Raw genomic sequence first — 20,908 nt, 5'->3', positions numbered from 1 at the left:
GGGGGCTAGAGTCCCGCATCAGTTGGAGCATGGATTGGAGGTCTATTTATATGGACTTGGGCAATCCTCCCCTCATGAGCTGACTTTTGAGGTTGTGATAGGCCAAGGGCCTTCCTTTACAGGAATAAATGGCAGGAATGATTTACCTTCTTTTAACTCCCCATAGCGTGTACTTATGCACTCTCCTTGAGTTTGTAATCTGCTATTCCAGATGTCAACAAGTTTCATTTTAACACTTAGCCTGAAGAGAGAAACATCAGGTTGTGTGAGTAACTAACATATTTGATTGAGATAATATCAGAAAGAGACCTAAACCTCCCCAAAAAATTGATATCGTACCTTTCATCAGAATAAACACCATCACCACAACTTGGGGTGGAAGATTGATCACATTGATGGGATGACTGCTGTGGAAGCTCCGAGCAGAGAGCTTCTGTAGAATCCCCCAGTCTTCTTACTGCTCTAGTTTCTGCACGATGGACAAGAACATTAATTAGTTGCACAAATTTTTTGTCATCATTGATTATTAAAACAAACAAGCACTCAAGGACAAATTACCTGGCATGAGTGGCACATCATGAACAGTCTTAATAATGTTATTTCCTGCTGCCGTTTTTGAAGACTCGCTCGTGGCAAAAAACTTCTTCTTGCCTTGATAAAATGGAGGAGCTGAATGACTTCTACTCTTCTTCCTTATAAGCTTATCTGTGTTACCTCGACTCCCAGCATCATTCCATTTATGCGAATTCCCATCCACCCAAGAGGAGAGCATAGCTCGTGGTGTCAAACAATTAGTAAGATTTTCACCATGAGAATGTGTATGTGACAAATCATCTCCATCATAATAGAATTCAGAAGGACCTGAACTATAAATGTCCCACGGATCAAGTCCCCCTATACAGCCCAAATCCTCTTTAGAACAAGCATAAAAATCAAGATCAAACTTTGCAGGATTTGAAAACAAGCAGTCCTCTTTTTCCATATTATTTATGGCTGGAACCAAGAGATTACATTGCATGTTTCCAGAATTATACGTGACACCAACTTCATGTTTAACAGAAGTTCCAAGCCCATTTTCAGAGATGTAAGGATTAACATCTAGAGATCTGCTCCCGAGCAAAGGATATGCTGGCAGAGGAGATAGTTCTGGACTAAAAGATGGTAGGCCAGAACGATAGTTTTCAGTCTGTTTAAAGAAGTCCATAAGATGATCATCTTCATCTAGAATGTCCTTGGTTAAAGAAGACTTTTCTGAATCACCTGAAATTTTTTTTGTCCGCTGCAATGCCCTGCTCTGTGTTTTGCACCTGGAGAACTTCTCAAAATATATTTCCTTGCCTCTAGTAGGCCTTTGATGTAAGACCCGGTTAACATCATGAACAACTTCAAATTCAACACTATAATCATCTTCAAGGCGATTTTGTTTAGTTCTGCAGTCACTTTTTCCAAACTTAACGTCTTCATCACTATCAAAAGATGTTCCATCATGTATCAGGCTTCTGCGCAAAGAACAGCTACGCATGAATGGTATTCTTCTCTCATGCATCATATTTGAACTGTCAATAAGTTCAAGAGACTCCTTAAATGAGGCATCCTCTGTTGATTTGCCAGCTAAAATTGTTTGAGACTCGTTCTCCCATCCTGAACCTAGCAGGCAGTCTGATTTATAACTGGAGGTAGCTGAAGCACTGAATTTGTTATCCAGGAAATAATCCTCTGTAGGTGAAACATTAGATGAAAGGGGTTGCACAGAGCATCTGGATTTCCAGTTTACACCAACTGTGCAATGAGCAAGAGATCCATCAACTAACCGACTTGAACTTTCAATCTGACAGAGGAACCCGGACCCAGGATCAGGTTTCGCAGAAGCACTTTCCCACAGAGTATTCTGCGGAGATTGAATATCTCTCCTGACAGTGCACTCTCTGGTCTGTTTCTTTGGCAGCGGGGAAAGAAGTTCAAGTGTACCTTTGCAACTCTGAGCCCTGCACCTCTTTTTCCTGATCTCATGATTCACAGGTATATCTGGAAAAAGGAGCAGGGAATAGGGTAGCAATAGATGAGGATACTTCTATAGCTATATTCTTATCTAGGTTTCCTAAAAGTAGTTTAAGAGAAAAGAAACAGATAAAAACTAAACGATGACATAACGCTGAAATGCTTTGCACCATCTGACGCACAAGTAACTCTCTCTTCCACTAAAACCAACCTTCCACAATCCCCCTCCTCCCCCTTTCTTTTAGGGGGAGCAGGTGAGGGGCTACAGCCTACGGGAAAGGGACTGTGAAGTGGACAAAGCCACATGTACAAATAATATCAGATACAATGAATACTAAGTGATGTTGCATAAAAATCTCACCAGCAGAGTTACTTTCAGTCCAGAGATTCGCAACAGTATCCTCAATAAAGAGAAGGACAGGGCCCCAATCCTACAAGTAGCATTAAGAACCAATTAGTTACCATAAGAGATTCTCGTAAAACACATCAAAATAGCTTAATGAGATAAACACAATCAGTATCAATGGTGCCAACAGAGGGAGATCAACACAATCAGTATCATGGTGCCATCGATGAGATTAATACAATCAGTTAAATGCTGCACATTGTTTCAGGCAATTTGATTGCACATCTAACATGGAACAAAAATGAACAAGTGACATGCTCTAATAGACAAACAAGAACCACACCTCGCCTCTCCCCCCGTCCCCTTCTTCTTGTCTTTTTGTGGTGATAAGTCAAATCACTCCTGATAACCTACATATGGTACAAAGAGGAATATCAAACTCCTCTGTTGACTCAAGACAATCTCAATAGGAAAGATTTCCAATTAGTAAACAGGTGCTATCTATGTTCGGAAAAGAGGGGAACTGTAAACCATTTGTTATTGCACTGCACAGTAGCCACAGATCGTTGAGCATGTTCATTGAAGAGGCACATCTGAAGGAGCTTGTGCAGAGTTGATAAAGCCAATAAAAGGATTTGGAGGACGATCCCTGCTGCTATCTTCTGATCCACAGGGAATGAGGTTGTTTTGATGGAATCTCAAAAAACTTCCTGTTTTTTATTGCTATTAGCAAGAGCAATTGTGTTTACACTTAATAATCCAATGAAGAGGGGAATTCCAATGTGTTCAAAGTGTATTGAGTAAGGAGACTGCTGAGACAGTCAACCACTTATTTCTACATTGCAAGTTCATAGGCAGGTTATGGAGTATTATCTTTAACCTCAAAAGCCTAACATGTGTCATGCTAGGCAAGGTTTCTGAAGTTCTGAGAAGCTGGGATGATGTAGGAGTAATAGCTAATAATAGGTGTAGGTGGTAGGAGTAATAGCTAATAATAGGCGAAGGTGGTAGGAGTAATAGCTAATAATAGGCGTAGGTGGAAACTCATCCCAGCAGGCATCTGGTGAGTGGCGGCTAGTGTGTAAGGATAGGAACACCAGATGCTATGAAGGTGTAGAAAATGAAGTTCAGAAGATCAAGCTCAACTTTACCTCACTGCTCTGTTTTTGGTGTAACTAGTTATACTCTATTGAGTCTATGTCTATTATTGATGAGCTTGATTCAATACAGGTAGATATAGAAGCAATATATAGTCCCTTATGTAAATATGATTTCAGTACCATCTAACTAAGTACTGTTCTGGATCTAATACAAGTTACTGTTTATCAAAAAATCACTCCCTCAAAACAAAGTGCTCACTGAATCTTTTTTGCTGGACTAATATGACTACTGTAATTAGCACTAATTAGTTGTTTGATTTTGTTAGCTCACTTGTCTTAGATTGACACTGAAAAGGGATTCATTAGTTTCTTTTGTTAGTGCTTTTCCATTCATTGTAACTATGCATCTACTTGATGCTCTTCAATGAATGGAACATCTTAATTTTAGAAAAAAATATAAAAAATCTGAGCTGGTGACAACCAGCATTTCTGAAAAAATAACATAACATTAAAGTCGATGTAATCAGACAATGTAATCAGTTGAAACAAAATACAGTAATCCTAAAAAGTGCAATAGTTCTCAAGTTTGATCTAGTCCATAGTCTGCAGTTGAAAACTAAGAGGAACCAAATGCAGTCCTCTGCTTACATGTGCTCCCACTTCCCTACACTCATCAAGCAAAAATAAGAAATTCTGTCGATTCCTCAGTGCCTATTCTAGTTTTCCCTTCATACTCTCATTCTAATTAATGATTTCTAGTATTTACTAAAACTGTTAGAACGTTGGAGTAATTTAAAGTGTTCAAATGGAGCAGGTTCCTCCTAAGATGTGGACTATATCTCATACAAGACCGTACTGACAGGCAACCTAAGCCAATACTGACAACTAGCCTTACTCCTCTCCGATAATCCTCCCTCCAAAGACAGACACCGTCTACAATTGGTGCCCTTCCCTATTCAGTATCACATCTCTTTTCGGATAGAAGTGAGAACAAGCCTCTTTTTGGCAACTGACTAAGAAGACCTCCTTTTAACGATAGTTCCAGTGGTATCATGAAACTCTCAACAACCATTCTAATAGAGTCTTGCCTCCTTTCATATGACTTTCTGACAGACATGTCCTTGTTAACATCAGCCTGCTTGGTTTTGCAACCACAAGAAGCCCGATAATTTTGTTCTCCATATACAACTGTGACGCAAGGACCTTGCTGGGTCAGGGTGTCCTTTTTAATACTTTGAATCTCTATAGGATAAGTGATAAATAGTGATGATTAGCCAGTTCAACCTACTAAGTTCTACAAAATAAACACTTAACACAAACTGAATTCTTATAAAATAAATCCAAAGCCTCACATTTGTTTCCCAACCCCAAAACAAATTAAACCATAAATCACTACAAAAAATCTCACCTTAAATTCCACAGAGGTCTTTGAAGGCTCCAAAGTAAAATCATAAAAAGATCTTGGACAGTTTAGGTTCAGCATAAACAGAGGATATATCTGAGATCTACTTCGCTTCTCAATGTCAGAAGCTCTGTCAAAACTCATAGCTGTGTTATTAAGTAATTTATGTATTGGTCCTTTGGAAACAAATCTTGAATTGATATCTGCATTACGAAGGTCAAGGAAAACAAGAACACCGTACAAACAGGCAAATGTTAACCAAAGATTAGTCTTCCGTTTTTCTTTGGTCAGGAAAATATACTGAAATAAGTGGATACAGAAATATTGAAGGACCTGCAAAATGAGCAGTGGTTGTTAGGGAAACAGAGTGTAGAAAAGATAACTTATCACACCTCTTATTCATCAATTTGGGCCTGTATACCTTCACTGTGTAAACATCAGGATCTGAAATGTATCCTGAGAGCTTGAATGAACCATCACTTGCATTCAATTTGTTAAGGGAACTCAGATGAATTCCAAACTCACTGGACAATAGCGACAATGGAGAAGGAGAAGCACGAGTGCAAAGCAGGTCATCCTCACTGCATGCAAATGCACAAAATCTAAAAAACCAGACGGAAAATATCCTAACTTAAGTTAGCTGATATAATAAAGACAGACCTTTCAATATCAACAATTTTAAAGGAGACACTGGGATGAACAAGGGCGATTCTTAGCAGAGACTCTTTCAGAGCATGCAACACCTTCTTTGGGCTTCCAGATTATATATGTAAACCAAAAGATCAATCAGGTCGGTCAGTGTACAGCTTTAAAAGAGAAGTATGTAATCATTATTTTTCATTTGTTTGAATAGTGAGAGAACTAGAAGTACTTGGAGTGCATTTGCTTCCTTCGAACTGGTTGGTTGTAAAATACATCACGAACAATGACTGAAAAGAGAAAAATCCCAACAAATTTCCTTATTGGCAAACAACAGTCAACTTTGGTATCAGGTAGGATATATACAAAATTACCTGTTGTACCAACATCTTGTCTACAATCGTCAATTCCAAGGTACAAACACTTGCCGCCCTGTAAACATTGGCGAGAATAAAGATCAAATTAGTAGTTTTATACCTATACTATAGGATACTACCAACTAAATCTTAAAAGACTCTTACCTTCAAAACTTTCCGATATCCATTTGGCCTCCCATGAGTTTTAGTAACAATTTCCAACAAAGAAAAGTCAGAAATAGAGCTCAGAGCCTCTCCTTTAAAGCCAAAGCTTGCTGGGAAAGCATGCATATCATCTGAATGGCTGTATTTTGACGTCGCTGGTGCACATATATGGTGAATGCCCAGATTACAACCAGTAGAAAGCATCTCGAATAAATACAGAACAAAACCATCCTACATTTCTAATTCAGACTCAAAGACAGTTGGCTCTAATTTTAACAAATGCAACCTAAAACTATCCTGCATTTAGCTACCAGAAAAGGGGGTTTAGGTGAGGGGCAATGTTAACTGAATCATTAGGTCATTGTTTGAGTTACGTGGGCAGATTTGATGGCCAAAACCGTTAAAATGGCCCCAAAAAAATGATGCATGACAGAAGATGAAAGAAACAGGCACATACACTGTCTCCATAAGCTGGGCTTAAAGTACCTAAGCACCAATATGTATGTTCCGGTTCAATTTCAGCAAGAATAAATAATTAAAACATCTCTACATACAGATCAACAAAAATATATTTCATGTCTCTCTCTCTTTCCCTATCCCTCAAGCTACCCATTTTCTTTTGGGGAGACGGTAAAGGTAAAGAAAGTATTAAATTGCAAATGAAGAACCAGAAAGCAATGTACATGAACAACTTACAATACAAGCAAAACCAAAATGTAAGCCTCAAAATTTGGTGTTGTGTATGGCCGTCATACAAGTTCCCATTAACAAGCAAAACCACATGGCAATAAATAAAAGAACATCTGGTAAAAGATACTAATGAACAAAAACCGTCAAACAGCCTATCAGTTGAGCAATGCATGCAATCCTATAGACTACAACAATCATTCCAAGTTATGAACATCATAGTTGTCAGGCACAACAAATTATGTACCGGAGCATCACTACAATAGAAAAGATGATGTCAGTCCAACATTTTGCAAAAAGATTACCATATTTTTCTCCCATCAGCACCAGTCCATCTCGTGAAACACCAGATCCTTCAAGAGGAAGTACTACTTCAGATGATGAAATAAATAATAAATTGAGCAGAAATTTCTTCACATCAATGATAAGAAACTTAAACTTACCATTGTCATCCACCTTAACGTAGCAGGTCTCAATGCCTATAGCAACAGATACCTGGTGGAAACTGGGTTAGGTTCAACTTAGAAGTACACTAGTTAGAATAACAAACATAAAAAGAACAACCCTATAAGGAAGCAAATCTCATGGTAAAAAGAAATAGAGTTGTTATTTATATACATTTGGGAAAAAAATTATAATACCAAAATGGAACATCATACAAGAGAAAATGTACATCAATTCTCATACAAAGCATATGCCTCAATATCAGAAGTAGCAAACGAAGGAACATAAGAATTCATTGAAGAGTTTGAGCAAATAGTCTAAGCAATTCAATTGCATAATAGCACAACTTTCCATATTCTCAGCAGCTCACCTCTATTGATCCGCAAAACCTTGACAAAATCAGAGAACATATAATTCCCTATTAGCTTACATGGCACAATTTCAACTTTTAAGAAACAATCAAAATCAAAAAGTCTATAGACCATGTAATGAACTGGACAATGAAAGAGTTCACGAAAGTCTGCCAAATCAAGTATTTTCCATTCAAAATACTATAAATCAAAATTTCTTGTAATTAAACTACTAAAAAAAAAATTCAAGTTCTATTAGTGGGCCTTCAAGAATAACTCCTCCATTCAATACCTAATAAAATCATAAGGGTAAATAAGTACCTTGGCAGCACCAGCATCGAGGCTGTTGAAAACCAACTCCTCGACAACCCTTGAGAAATCATACAAGATAACGCCCGAGCGAATTGAGCTCCAAATATTCTCGGGCATACGCTTAATGCTCCCCATCTCCCTAAAAAAGTAAATACAAATTCTTAAAACATCCTAAGTATACAAGAATGAGAACACAATTCTTATTAAAAAGAAATAGATATCTTGAATTTCTCGATATTTACAATACCAATATATTCTTGAAAACAGATTTCCTTGAATTTTTCTTAAAGAGAATACATGCAAGAATTCAAAGAAAATCTGCCATTAGCGAGTTCTCAAATTTTCCTTTTTTTTTTAATGGGAAGAACAGTAGAACAAACGGAAAATTGAATCAGGGTTTAGGGTTTTGATCAGAAATTGTCAATACAAGAGAACCCTTGATCGAACTAAATTCCAAATAGCCTCTGGCATTCACATCTCACTACTCAAATATTAACACATGCATTCAAAAATACCACTTTTACTTCAAAAAGACAACAACTTCGTTTAATTTACTCAAAATATGAATCAAAGAATACCAACTTAACTTAAAAAAGACAACAATTTCCTTAAAATATGCATTTTAAAAAGCCATTAAGTTCTTGATTTTTTCTTAAATCAAGAATACCGAGATAATCAAGTTCCTAAAATTTCTTTCGAAGAATACGAAGATAATGGGAAGAGCAAGTTACTTGGGCAGATTGATTTTAGGGTTTATGGGTTCTGGTCGGACATGTCGCCGGTTGAGTAGCGTATGAAGGTGGTGACTTCTTTTGCTTCTCTAAAAAAGTACAAAAAAATTCTTAAACATCCTAAGTATACAAGAATGAGAACACAATTCTTATAAAAAAGAAATAGATATCTTGAATTTCTCGATATTTACAATACCAATATATTCTTGAAAACAGATATCCTTGAATTTTTCTTAAAAGAGAATACATGCAAAAAATTTAAAGAAAATCTGACAATAGCGAGTTCTCAAATTTTCCTTCTTTTTTTTTTATGGGAAGAACAGTAGAACGAACAGAAAATTGAATCAGGGTTTAGGGTTTTGATCAGAAATCGTCAATACAAGAGAACCCCTGACCGAACTAAACTCCAAATAGCTTCTGCATTCCCATCTCAGTACTCAAATTCTTGAACATTGGCTGCAAGAATATTAACACATGCATTCAAGAATGCCACTTACTTCAAAAAGACAACAATTTCTTTTGATTTACTCAAAATATGAATCAAAGATAACCAACTTAACTTCAAATAGACAACAATTTCCTTAGAATATGCATTTTAAAAAGCCATTAAGTTCTTGATTTTTTCTTAAATCAAGAATGCCGAGATAATCAAGTTCCTAAATTTTCTGAATACGAAGATAATGGGAAGAGCAAGTTACTTGGGCAGATAGATTTTAGGGTTTATGGGTTCTGGTCGGACATCGTCGCCGGAAAAGTTAATAGCAGGAATCCGGTGGTGACTTCTTTTGCTTCTCTAATTTGACGGATGTGACTTCAAAATTAAGCAGTGTCTATTTTATAGGATTTGAAAAATGGTGGCTTCTAACTTTCGCAGTCTACGTCTAACTTACGCAGTATCTTTTATGGTAATTTTTAATCGGTGAAAAATAAAAAACGCGGAAAAAAACTACTTAATATAAAATATAGTATTTTTTATAATTTTTTATTCTAGTACTTCTTGGATTTTTATTTATTTATTTATTTATTGTTTTTAAAAATAAAAGGAATTAATCTATTATGTGAAATTTATTATTATGGTATATAACTTCAATTATCTGACTTGCAAAATTTTAATAAATTAATTTAGAATATGAAATTTGTAATTTGTATTTTTGGTTTTAAGTTATGAGATTATAAATTATTTTTTATACATATTAAATTAAGTTTTATAAAATTAAATATAGAATTTAGCCTAAATTAACTATATTTGACATAGCCGTCAATAGTACATCTATCTATAATAATGACCGTAATTTCACCTTAAACTTTTTAAATATTTAATAGGAAAAAGGTCTGATATACCCCTCAACTTTATCATTTAGAGCTGATATACCTTTCGTTATGAAAATGACTCATATATGTCATTACCGTTATACAAACGACTTACAAAATAAGCTCACATATACCCTTCATTTAACGAAAGTCAAAAAATTAATTTTAAATTTATATTTTTTACTTTTAATTTTTTTTTAAAAAATTATTTAGGAATATATATGATTCTTCTATCAAAGTTCAAGGTATATTTTAATTTTTTTCATACATAAATTATTTTTTAACTTCTTTTATTATAATTATTTGAGTTTCTTATTCTTATTTTCTTTTCATTCCTTAGTTTAAAAAAGACAAATTTAAACTAATTTTTTTTGTCTATATTGTAAATTGATTTTTGTATCGAATAAAAAAGTTTAGTTGTCTACAATGAGTTTTACAAGATATTATTGAAACATAAATAAATTTAATTATTAAAATAATAATTCTAAATTAGTCATTGAAAAAAAAATATATTTAACAAAGATTAAATTTACTCATATGGGATAATATTTTTTAGAAAAAATAACAAAAAAATAGATTAATTTTTTTTCCATTTCCGTTGAAAGAAAAAAATATATATGAGTCATTTGTTTATAAGTAGAGTATATATGAGTCACTTTCATAACAAGAATTATAACAGCACAAAATTGAGGGGTATATTTGACTTTTTTTCCTATTTAATATTATTTTACTTGAATACTTATAATTTTACAAGTTATGCATGTTCTTCTTTTTTTTTTTTTAACTAGCATTCGATCATGAAAGTAGATCACAATTCTTTGCATAATATGAACTATCTAAGCCTTAGTTCAAATTTTTCCTAAAACTGATAAAGGCTAAATGAGACCATTGACCAACAACATCATGAAATAAATTTCACAAAAATATGTGCATTATACTTAATCCTAAATTGATCTTTCATTCCCGTAAGTTAATTAGGAAATTTATAACCCTGATAAACTAGGCAAAAATAATATAAATTGATATTTAAATATATTACTTGGATATTTGAAATATGAAACTAAACTAACAAGGGAAAATGTTTTTTTTTTCATGAATATTAACTATTTCTTGCACACTCCTCTTAAATTCACCTGACAATCTTTTATATCTAAATATAATTAAGTCATATAAGATAAATTTCTTTTTTTTAATTTGGAGAAAAAGGATAAAATTCTCTTGAACCAACAAAATTGTACAAAAAATTAAGGTCCAAAAAAACCTCAAATGTACAAATTTAATCATCTCACGAGTTAACAAATGAAACAAAGATGCAGTTCCAAACACAATTTTCAAATTGCATTTCCTGAAATGCAATTTTCATAACACAATGAAGTCTGCTTCAACTCTTCACCTACGAAAAATAATTAAATAAATAGATCAGCAACCTGCTTCACCCCAAAAATCAGTTTGGCCTGTTGTGTTGATCCAACACAACTTTCAGTAGAATATGATATAAGTATGTGATGATATATCAGCACACTGCTAATTCTCTAAGAAGGCCAAAGAACACAGAGAGTTTTGGAAGAAAAAAAGTGATGCTACTCTTTTCCATTCTCTGGGGGTGGCCACAACAAGTAACACTTCTTTTTTCTAGTTGCACAAGGGGATCAAATGCAAGAAAAGGTTTCGCTGTAAAATGCATATTAGCTTAACCTTTCCCTCTAAACTGCATATAGGCTTAACATAATAGACTTTCAGAAAATTGTCCCCTTTTTCTTACCTATTGTCCCTATAATATTAAATTGAACACCTTATTCTTGGAAGAACCAACTCCACTCATTCTTGCAAAAGAAGAACTAACTTCTGGTCATTTAAAGATATATGGACTAAAAGTCAACAAGACTTGTGTTGCAAGCTCAACCACTGCTCAAGCTTCGGTCTGTCACGACCAATCCAAATGTGACTTTTCAAGTTCAAGTCTAAATTGAGCCCGCTTGAGTAGTAAAGTACACTAAGCTTGAGTTCCAATGTAATTGGTGCTTTAGACACAACCTTGAAGAGCAACAAACCCCAGTGTAATCCCACAAGTGGGATCTGGGGAGGAAAGGATGTATGCAGACTATACCCCAACCTTTGAGAGGTTCAGAGGTTGTTCCCGGCTTTACTCAACCTTGAAGAGACTACCAACTTATATTCATTTTTCTTTTCGTTGTCAACGGTAGACCAGGTATAAATACCAAGCAGTATCTTCATTATTTTTCCTCATTTACAAGTAGGACACCTCTATTTTATTGAAAAGGTAACATTACCAGTAAGCCGCCTCTACTTCTTCTCATAGTGTTGTTCCTTCCGATCAACCTCTCTCCCACATATTTTAGTTACAAGGGAGATAAATTTAGTAATGTTGGGAAAACTCTATAAACTCAGTATACAAATAGGTAGAAAAACTAAGACAAAATATCCTCTCCGGCACCTTTATCTTTTTCTCTTTCATCTCTCTCATTCATTCATTGGTCAAAGATCTAAATTAGATGCTATATATATTGCCAGCCATATAAATTAATAAAACAGCCCTCCTACTAAAATCTCAAGCATCCTTTATCTGTCTACGTCTCTTTCACATTTTTAAGGGCTGTTGGTTTGTTTAGAAAATGGAAGAATCACACGAAAAGCATAGAGTAGGGCAACCACCAGAAACAGATACCCGTTATTCTCTTTGCTGCCTCAGTTAATCTAAAAATAAGGGGTTCATAAGTAATTACTTGCAAAAACGGAAACGCAAACAAGCATAAGTGCAGAACTTCAAAAAAAAATCAGGGCTTAAACAGAGAAGGGAGGCAAACCCCCCTAAAAAATGGACCTTAAGAGACAATGCACACAAATGACCCTTGAAAGGCTCAACACTCGAAAATCCTTCTTGCTTTCAACAGAGAACTGATATAAACTGTTATTGATACAACAGATGGAATAACTAGCATGAGAAGAAGTGCTCGTCATGCTTTGTTTTTCATATTTACACAGGCATATATCCTTCAGAGGGAGGAATATGAATGTCAAAGAGAATAAGCTATGAAGTGTATTAAAAGGTCTGAGAAAGTAGGCGAGCAACTAGTGCTGTATTAACAACTATAATCAATACTACAATACGTTTCCCTTCTAAGACTGATTGGCAAATGGTTTACATGTACTTTCACATTTTGAATATATAATACGACAGAGACAAGTATAAGAGAATGTTACAGCAAAAAGTGTGACAGATGTTGGCTTTTTGTGAATCAGATTTAAGTTTTTGCTTTAACCAAAACATAAAACTTCATGCTCAGAGTTAGATTTAACTTTGATGAAATGTTGCAAAATTTAATGCAATGGAATTACGAGTAAATGGCAATTTTTTCATGTTTCACCAACTGGTAAATGATCTTGAAGCTTGAGAATGAATGTTGCAGATCCATCCCAGTTTCTTCAAGTTCCATAGACTGGTAAATGCATACTTATTTATTAGGAACACTCCTTATTTCATCTTTAATAAGATCATCCACCACATTATACTGAATGTGAACTTAACAACACCAGAGTCTAAGATATGTCAATCAAGTTTACCTGTCAAACGTGAATTTGCAGTACATTTCCCCTGCTTGATTGAAATTGTTCTCATTCTGAATGATAACTGAAAGAAATTTCAGCAACTCAAAAGTTTGAAAAAAAAATTGTGTTGTATTAAAGTCCACTTCAATATGCATTTCCTGGACATCTAGTTACACTGCTTCAGAAGTTCTAGCCATAGTTCAGCTTCAAATGTTATTAGATAATAGATAAAAAGGAATAAAAACCTTCTCTAGTTTGCAACGGCAAACTGTTAAAAGGAATAGGATACATCTCAGCATGACAAACTTGATCATACCTTGAAGGGAAGTAGTCGATCTGTAATTAACCATGTAATAACTATTACTAAGTATCACCATGATTAGAACATAAATAAACCAAGTCGTTAAATAAACTGAAGTCATTACACTAAGTCTACACACATCAGAAACAGACGAACTATTTCAATGTGAATAAACTTCCAAGCTAAGCTTAAAAGCGCATTTGCTGCAACTTATCAGTATTATGTGGTATTAGCATAGTTTAAGTTATATACACTGACATGTAAAAACTTTTACAATAAGAGTGCAAAATAACTAGCTATTCCCCCATCTTTCAAGTTACTACATCACCTTTGCTATAAAAGTATATTTATCTTATAATTTGTAAGAATATCCTCTGGCCAGCTTCAATATGCATTTCCTGGATATCTAGTTACACTAGTCTTCCCCCACTGGCAGCAAAGGCAAGATATCCTCTGGCCAGCTTTTTGTCACATCAAGTGGATCAAAGTCAAAATCTTTCTTCATGGTCTGGATGCATGGTCTGAATAAAGAGCTCGAATTCAGGATAATTTCTAATGGTACCCCAAGACGAGGAAAGAAGAAAAAAGGAAACATACAAGCAGTCAGAATATTGAAAAGACAATTCACCTCAATGGTATATTGACATCATAAGAGAAGTACAGACCAGGAGTCCCCTCTATGACATTAAGCAGTGCCGAAACCTGACTTCCATATTTTTCAGTCAAAAGCCAAATCATTATTATAGGAACAATTATGGAAGACACAGCATGAGATTAAAAAAAATCGGGTAGGAAATTAAATAAGAAACTGGAGACCTACCATTTCACTAGTAGAGTTCTTGAGAGACTGGTCGCAAGGATAAAATTTCATCGATGAAACTTTAAAGATAGGGTGCCCGAAGTAAGATCAAACACATTCACGGTCTCTTATGACCAGTACATATGAACCTGAAGGCAAAAGCAACATCCACTAGATCAGAGCAAGCTTTGATTGATACCTATCAAAAGGTCAAATGCTCAGAAATTACAACAATTGCTGAAGTAGATGCACGCATATTACAAAAACATGACATTTACAACAAAAACTGACCAATGTCATTCAAAACTATGTTTGGCGTTTCTCATATCACTTACAAAACAACAGAAACTGACCAAGATCATTTAAGACTATGTTTAACAACCCTTACAAAAGATAAATTTACAAACAAAGACAAATATACTAACTCCACTTTCAAACTGGAAAGAGTTCCATCTCGTCTTCATCCGTCTCCACATTCACGTGACCGCGACGGCATTTCAGAGCCTGGTACGAAGTTTTATACCAGGCTCGAAAATGCCATCGCGGTCACGTGAATGTGGAGACGGATGAAGACGAGATGGAACTCTTTCCAGTTTGAAACTGAAGTTAGTTTATTTATTTTTGTTTGTAAATTTATCTTTTGCCTAACTTCAGACCAAACATAATCTTAAATGATCTTGTTCAATTTTTGTTGTTTTGTAAATGATATAAGCAACTATGAACATAGTCTTGAATGATCTTGGTCAGATTTTGTTGTAAAAGTCATTTTTTTGTGATATGAGTGCATCTAATTTCTGAACATTTGGCCGTTTGATAGGTATCAATCAAAGAAAACATGCAACATACAAGCAGTCAAAAGGTTGGAAAGACGACTCACCTCAGTGTTATATTGTGCATAAAACTGAGCCACCATGTTAAAATGGCCAGAAAAAAATGAAGCATGACAAAAGATGAAAGAAACAGGCACAAATATTGTATCCATAAGCTAGCCTTAAAGTACCTTAGCACCAATATTGATGTTCCCGCTCAACTTCAGCAAGAATAAATAATCAAAACATCTCTACATACAATAGTGATCAACAAAAAGATATTTCATGTCTCTCTCCACCCACCTCCCTCAAGCTACCCGTTTTCTTTTGGGGAGACGGTTAAGGTAAAGAATGTATTTATTGCAAATGAAGCACCAGGAAGGCAATGTACATGCAATTTACAATACAAGTAAAACCAAAATGTAAGCATCAATATTTGGTGTTGTGTACAGCCATACAAGTTAGCCCATTTACAAGTAAAACCACATAACAATAAATAAAAGAACATCTGTAAAAAGATACTAATGAACGCAGACCGTCAAACAGCCTCTCAGTTGAGTAATGCATGCAAGCAATCCTATAGATTACAACTATCATTCCAAGTTATGAACATCAAAGCTGTCAGGCAAAAGAAAGTACGTACAATAGCATCGCTACAATAGAAAAGATGATGTCAGTCCAACATTTTGCAAAAAGATTACCATATTTCTCTCCCATCAGCACCAGACCATCTCGCGAAACACCCACCAGATCCTCCAAGAGAAAGTACAACTTCAGATGAATTAAATAATAAATTGATTAGATCAATGTCAAATAAACTTAAACTTACCATTGTCATCCACCTTAACATAGCAGGTCGTAATGTCTATAGCAACAGATACCTGGTGAAAACTAGGTTAGGTTCAAAATAGGAGTACACTAGTTAAAAAAATTAACAAACATAAAAATAACAGCCCTATAGGGAAGCAAATCTCATGGCAAAAAGATATAAGTTGTTATATATATTCATATGAATAAGAAAAATTTATAATACTAGAATGGAACATCATACTAAGAGGAGAAAATGTATATCAATTTTGATATAAAACATATGCCCTCAATATCAGAAGTAGCAAATGAAGGAACATAAGAACTCACTGAAGAGTTTGAGCAACTAGTCTAAGTGATTAAATTGCATAACAGCAAGACTTGCCATTTTCTCAGCAGCTCGCCTCTATTTTATATTCGGTGGAAGGCAGGCTGAAACTCGAACTTGGAATACGAATGAGATCAAAAAGGCCATCTCAAATAACAAAATCAGAGAACATATAATTCCCATTCTCTAAGAAACAATCAAAATCATTAGTCTAGACGATACATTGAGAGAATGACAACACAATTCTTCTAAAAAAAAATAGATCTCTTGAATTTCCTTGACAACACAATATATTCTTGAAAACAACAGTTTCTTTTATTTCATATGCATCTAAAAATAACAATGTAACTTCAGAAAGCTAAGTTCTTGAAAACAATGCATGCAAAAATCTTATTTTTTTGACCGGAAAACTGATCAGACCCTGACCGAACTGCGCTCCAAATAGCCTCACACTTTCGCTTAAAACATGTATTACAAAATAATCTAAGAATACCTTAAAACACGCATCTTAAAAACCAACAAGTTCTTGATTTTTTTCTTAAATCAAGAACCCGAGATAATGGGCAGAATGATCGGCGGCGAAAGTTGATTTAGGGTTTATGGGAATCGTCGCCGTAAGAGTTAGTAGCAGCAAAGGTTGTGACTTCTAAATTACGCATTGTCTTTTTTTTTATAGTTTTTAAAAAGATGGTGGCTTCTAACTTACGCAGTGTCTTTTTTATAGCGGGGGCTTCTAACTTAAGCAGGCAGTATATACGCGGCTAAAAATAAGTACACGCGGGAAAAAGCAAATTATTTTTTTATAGATTTTTATTATACTAGTATTTGTACCTTATTTATTTTTTATATTAATTTAAAACAAGAAGAGTCTAATCTATTAATAATAATAATAATAATAATGTGAAATTTGTTATCATCGCATATAACTTCAATTATTTAACTTGTCTAATTTTTATAGGTTGATTCAGAATGAGATTATAAATTAATATTTTATATCAAAATTAAAATTTTTAAAAAATTAAACATAAAATTTAGCCTAAAGTAACTATATTAGAATTTAGATATTTGCAATTGAATGATACATCTATAATCTCTTTTAAACTTTTTAAATATTTAATATTGCTTTACTCAATTTACATAGTTTATAAAATTATAATTTTTACATGTTGTAACATTTAATCACTGAAGTAGACACTTTTTAATTATCTTTGTTGATCACATTTTTTTTATTTAGTGATTGCTTATAACAAATAATCTCATTTAAACTTTTCAAATATTTGATATTGTTTTATTTAACTTGCATATTTATAATATTATAATTTTTTCATATTATTAATTTTGACTAACATTTAATCACGGAAATTGACACTTTCTTATTATTATTTTTCTTTAGACTTTTAATCTTAGCACCTACAAATTACGCTCAACGGCGGACTTAGGAGGTAGGGGTTTATCCCCCGCCCCCTCCCCTGGCAAAAAGATACTTTTAGAATTTTAATCTTATTATATCATTATATTGATCTCAAACCTCATGAGATTAGTGATTCAAAACTCAGCTTGAGGCTTCAAGTTCAGATCTTTGGAGCAACTTTTTTTTTTAACCCCTTTAATAAAAATCTTGAATTCACCATTGATTACGTAAATCTAATATAAATTATGTAAACCTTAATTCAAAGTTTTAATGAACATCCTACAATATCTTGAAATACCTCTATTATTACCTAATGTGTCAAAAATAAAGAGGGTCAGAGCGCGGAACATACAAATTTAATCATCTCAACAGTTTTAATGAATGTTAACCTTTCACATGACAATCTTTTATTTTTAATAAGTTACGTAATATAATTTCTTTTTATATCCGAAAAAAGGACAAAAATGCTCTTGAACTTCGCCAATCTGAGCAAAAATGTCTTCCATTAATAGTTTAATCCAAAAATGTCTCTACTGTCAATAATTTAGTACAAATATACCTCTATCGTTACTTAATTGGTCAAAAATAAAGAGGTTAGTATAACGTATAAATTTACCAATCTCAACAGTTGAAAGATGTAACAACTATTTCATTGCATTCTATACATCGGCTCTATGTGGAAACTGTACAATGCGTTCCATATAAATCAGTATAGATATCTTGTGCTTCAAATTCATATTATCCTTGATTGCAGACCGGATATTTTCAACGTGAAATTATTGTCTAGTATAGGTAGCAAGCAGAACCAAATTCCAAATGAGTCGCAATAGTTTTTTGACACAAGGTTGATTTGATGCCGATGTAGTCCATGCCATGCCTCAGAGGAACTTCAACTCCACGAACCTAACTTAGCAAATCTTCACGTAAATATCTCATAAGATCACTTAATTATGAGAAATTGTGTAACAAAGTCATTTAACTTCAATTTGTTTCAATAAGATCACTCAACTTAGAGCTCAAATAACTTTGTTTCAATAAGATCACTCGACTTAGAGCTTAAATAACTTTGTTACACAATTTGTCAAAGTTGAGAGACCTTTAGAGTTATTTACTCCAAATCTTCTCATGCAGAGAATCAAAGTTGACAAGAGGGACAGTAGTCTGTCGCCCATAAGCACACTAAAAAATGAAAGATACTGCAGTCATTAATGATATGGAATGATTCCTCTCGTAAACTTACCATCAACATGCAGTTTCAAAACAGATATTTCTTGAAATGCAATTCTCCGCTCACTTCAAAACAGAATGAAGTCTGCTTCAATTCTTCAAAACAGCTAACACTTCTGGTCATTTATTTTGTATGATTAACAGCTAATCATGTATTACCAACTACAATCAATGTATTTATAATGTTTTAATACATTATAAATAAGCATTAAAACTGCAAATCAGAACGGCGTGGGTACAATATCTCCCACATTAATCATGGAAAAGATATTGCTCCTTGTGCATAGTGAAGGTGTAAATTTGACCCTATTCTCTTTTTTCCTTTAGCAAATTGAGGCCCAGATTTGTGTGAAGATAAGGCCAAAGAGAAGCCAACCACACCATGGATGCAACAAACAATTGCATGTGTGAGTTATGCGTCTCAATTACAGGACATACCGGGTTCACCCGCCAAGATACGGGTTGGGTAATCTCAATGCCTGAATTAAGTTAGCCCAGAAATCATCACTGCCTCTCTAATAATTTTCATAGTCATGCTGTTGTTGTTGTGTAGTTGTTTATTGCCTTATGAGCATACGTTTAAGAGTGCAAGATGCAAAGAAACCCAAAAAGTCTCCTTTTTTAAGGGTTGTTAGTTTGTTTTAAAAAATGGAAAATCATAGACAAAGCATAGAGATAAGGGCAACCACCCTTGATAGAAATCCCATACTCTCTGCTGCCTTATTCTTGAATTTTTTAGGCTAACCTAACAAAAGGGAATTCACAAGACTTCAAGTGTCTTTCTGCCAATGCCAATTCTTTCTCCTGAGGCTCAGATTTGTAATAAAACCAGGCAAAAGGAGACAAAGTAACCGCCATGGCTGCAGACCTCCGTTGCAAAACGCTGATGCCTTACCGGGTTACCTTGCTAAGATAAGGTAGATCCAATGCCTGACCCAACTCAATACAACTTCATTTGTCATCATCACAGCCTTACACTATGATTAAAAGCTAGCATTGGTAGAGAGACCTTACCCCAGTCCTTGTGGGGGACTAGAGAAGTTGTTTCCAATAGACCTCAGCTCAAGAAAATCACAGTCCAGAACCTAAATGATGGGGGGAAAGCCTAAAAACTGTAGTGTACTCTATCTTTGTCTCTTTCTCTTTTTTAAGGGCTGTTGATTTGTTTAGAAAATGAAAAAATCACAGGCAAATCATAGAGTAGGGCAACCACCCTTGAACAAAAATCCCATTTTTCTCAGTTGCCTCATTCTGAGTTAATGTAACAAAAAGGGGTTCACAAGTAATTACTTGCAAAAACAGAGATGCAAACTAGCATAAGTGCAAAACTACAAAAAAAAATCAAGGCTTAGCAGAGAAGGGAGGCAACCCCCCCCCCCCTCAAAAATGGACCTTAAGAGACAATGCACACAAATGACACTTGAAAGTCCTTGCTTTAAACAAGATGGAGCACAGAACTAATATGAACTGTTGATGATACCACAGAATGGAATAACTAGCATGAGAAGAAGGCTTGTCATGCTTTGTTTTCCACATTTACACCGGCAAATATCCTTATGAGGGAGGAATGTGAATGTCAAAGAGAATAAGCTATAAAGGTAAGGTAAAAGATTTGAGAAAGTAGGTGAGTAACTAGCCTGTATGAACAACCATAATCAGTACTACAATACCTTTCCCTGCTAACACTGATCTGCAAATGGTTTGCATGTAATACAATATGACAGGGACAAGTATAAGAGAATGTTACAGCAAGAAGTGTGACAGATGTTGGATTTTTGTGAATCAGATTTAAGTTCCTGCTTAAACCAAAACAATATA

At 34.4% G+C, this 20,908-nt stretch overlaps 2 protein-coding genes across 34 annotated transcripts in view; both read right to left on the bottom strand.

Annotated features, from left to right (window-relative positions):
• Positions 1-20,908, bottom strand: part of LOC107010216 (DNA mismatch repair protein MLH3) — a 54,324-nt gene that overhangs the window by 4,451 nt on the left and 28,965 nt on the right. For 17 of the 30 annotated variants that reach the window (XM_027914430.1, XM_027914427.1, XM_027914431.1 and 14 more), the window contains 12 exons: positions 6,999-7,046; positions 6,007-6,161; positions 5,860-5,917; positions 5,709-5,775; positions 5,507-5,599; positions 5,268-5,427; positions 5,164-5,179; positions 4,853-5,049; positions 2,360-2,429; positions 559-2,025; positions 340-469; positions 147-241 (listed from right to left, as the gene is read on the bottom strand). In XM_027914430.1, the coding sequence (XP_027770231.1) occupies positions 147-241; positions 340-469; positions 559-2,025; positions 2,360-2,429; positions 4,853-5,049; positions 5,164-5,179; positions 5,268-5,427; positions 5,507-5,599; positions 5,709-5,775; positions 5,860-5,917; positions 6,007-6,161; positions 6,999-7,014 (2,524 nt within the window). In that variant the 5' untranslated portion in view covers positions 7,015-7,046. Of the gene's footprint in view, positions 1-146; positions 242-339; positions 470-558; positions 2,026-2,359; positions 2,430-4,852; positions 5,050-5,163; positions 5,180-5,267; positions 5,428-5,506; positions 5,600-5,708; positions 5,776-5,859; positions 5,918-6,006; positions 6,162-6,998; positions 7,047-7,136; positions 7,189-7,808; positions 7,939-8,530; positions 8,620-8,925; positions 8,987-9,228; positions 9,379-20,908 lie in introns of those variants that run through there. The other 13 variants (XR_003576528.1, XR_003576529.1, XM_027914416.1 and 10 more) reach the window with 5 other exon arrangements.
• Positions 11,060-20,908, bottom strand: part of LOC107010231 (catalase isozyme 2-like) — a 77,188-nt gene continuing 67,339 nt past the window's right edge. The window contains exons 2-4 of one of the 4 annotated variants that reach the window (XM_027914467.1): positions 13,654-13,744; positions 13,424-13,490; positions 11,060-11,234 (exon numbers count right to left, since the gene is read on the bottom strand). In XM_027914467.1, the coding sequence (XP_027770268.1) occupies positions 11,231-11,234; positions 13,424-13,490; positions 13,654-13,744 (162 nt within the window). In that variant the 3' untranslated portion in view covers positions 11,060-11,230. Of the gene's footprint in view, positions 11,235-13,047; positions 13,300-13,423; positions 13,491-13,653; positions 13,745-20,908 lie in introns of those variants that run through there. The other 3 variants (XM_027914459.1, XM_027914460.1, XM_027914465.1) reach the window with 3 other exon arrangements.

Source organism: Solanum pennellii, chromosome 2 (genome assembly GCF_001406875.1).
Source record: "Solanum pennellii chromosome 2, SPENNV200".
Classification (NCBI taxonomy): Eukaryota; Viridiplantae; Streptophyta; class Magnoliopsida; order Solanales; family Solanaceae; genus Solanum; species Solanum pennellii.
The sequence above is the reverse complement of the archived record's forward strand: the minus strand, read 5'-3'. Positions and strand labels throughout refer to the sequence as shown.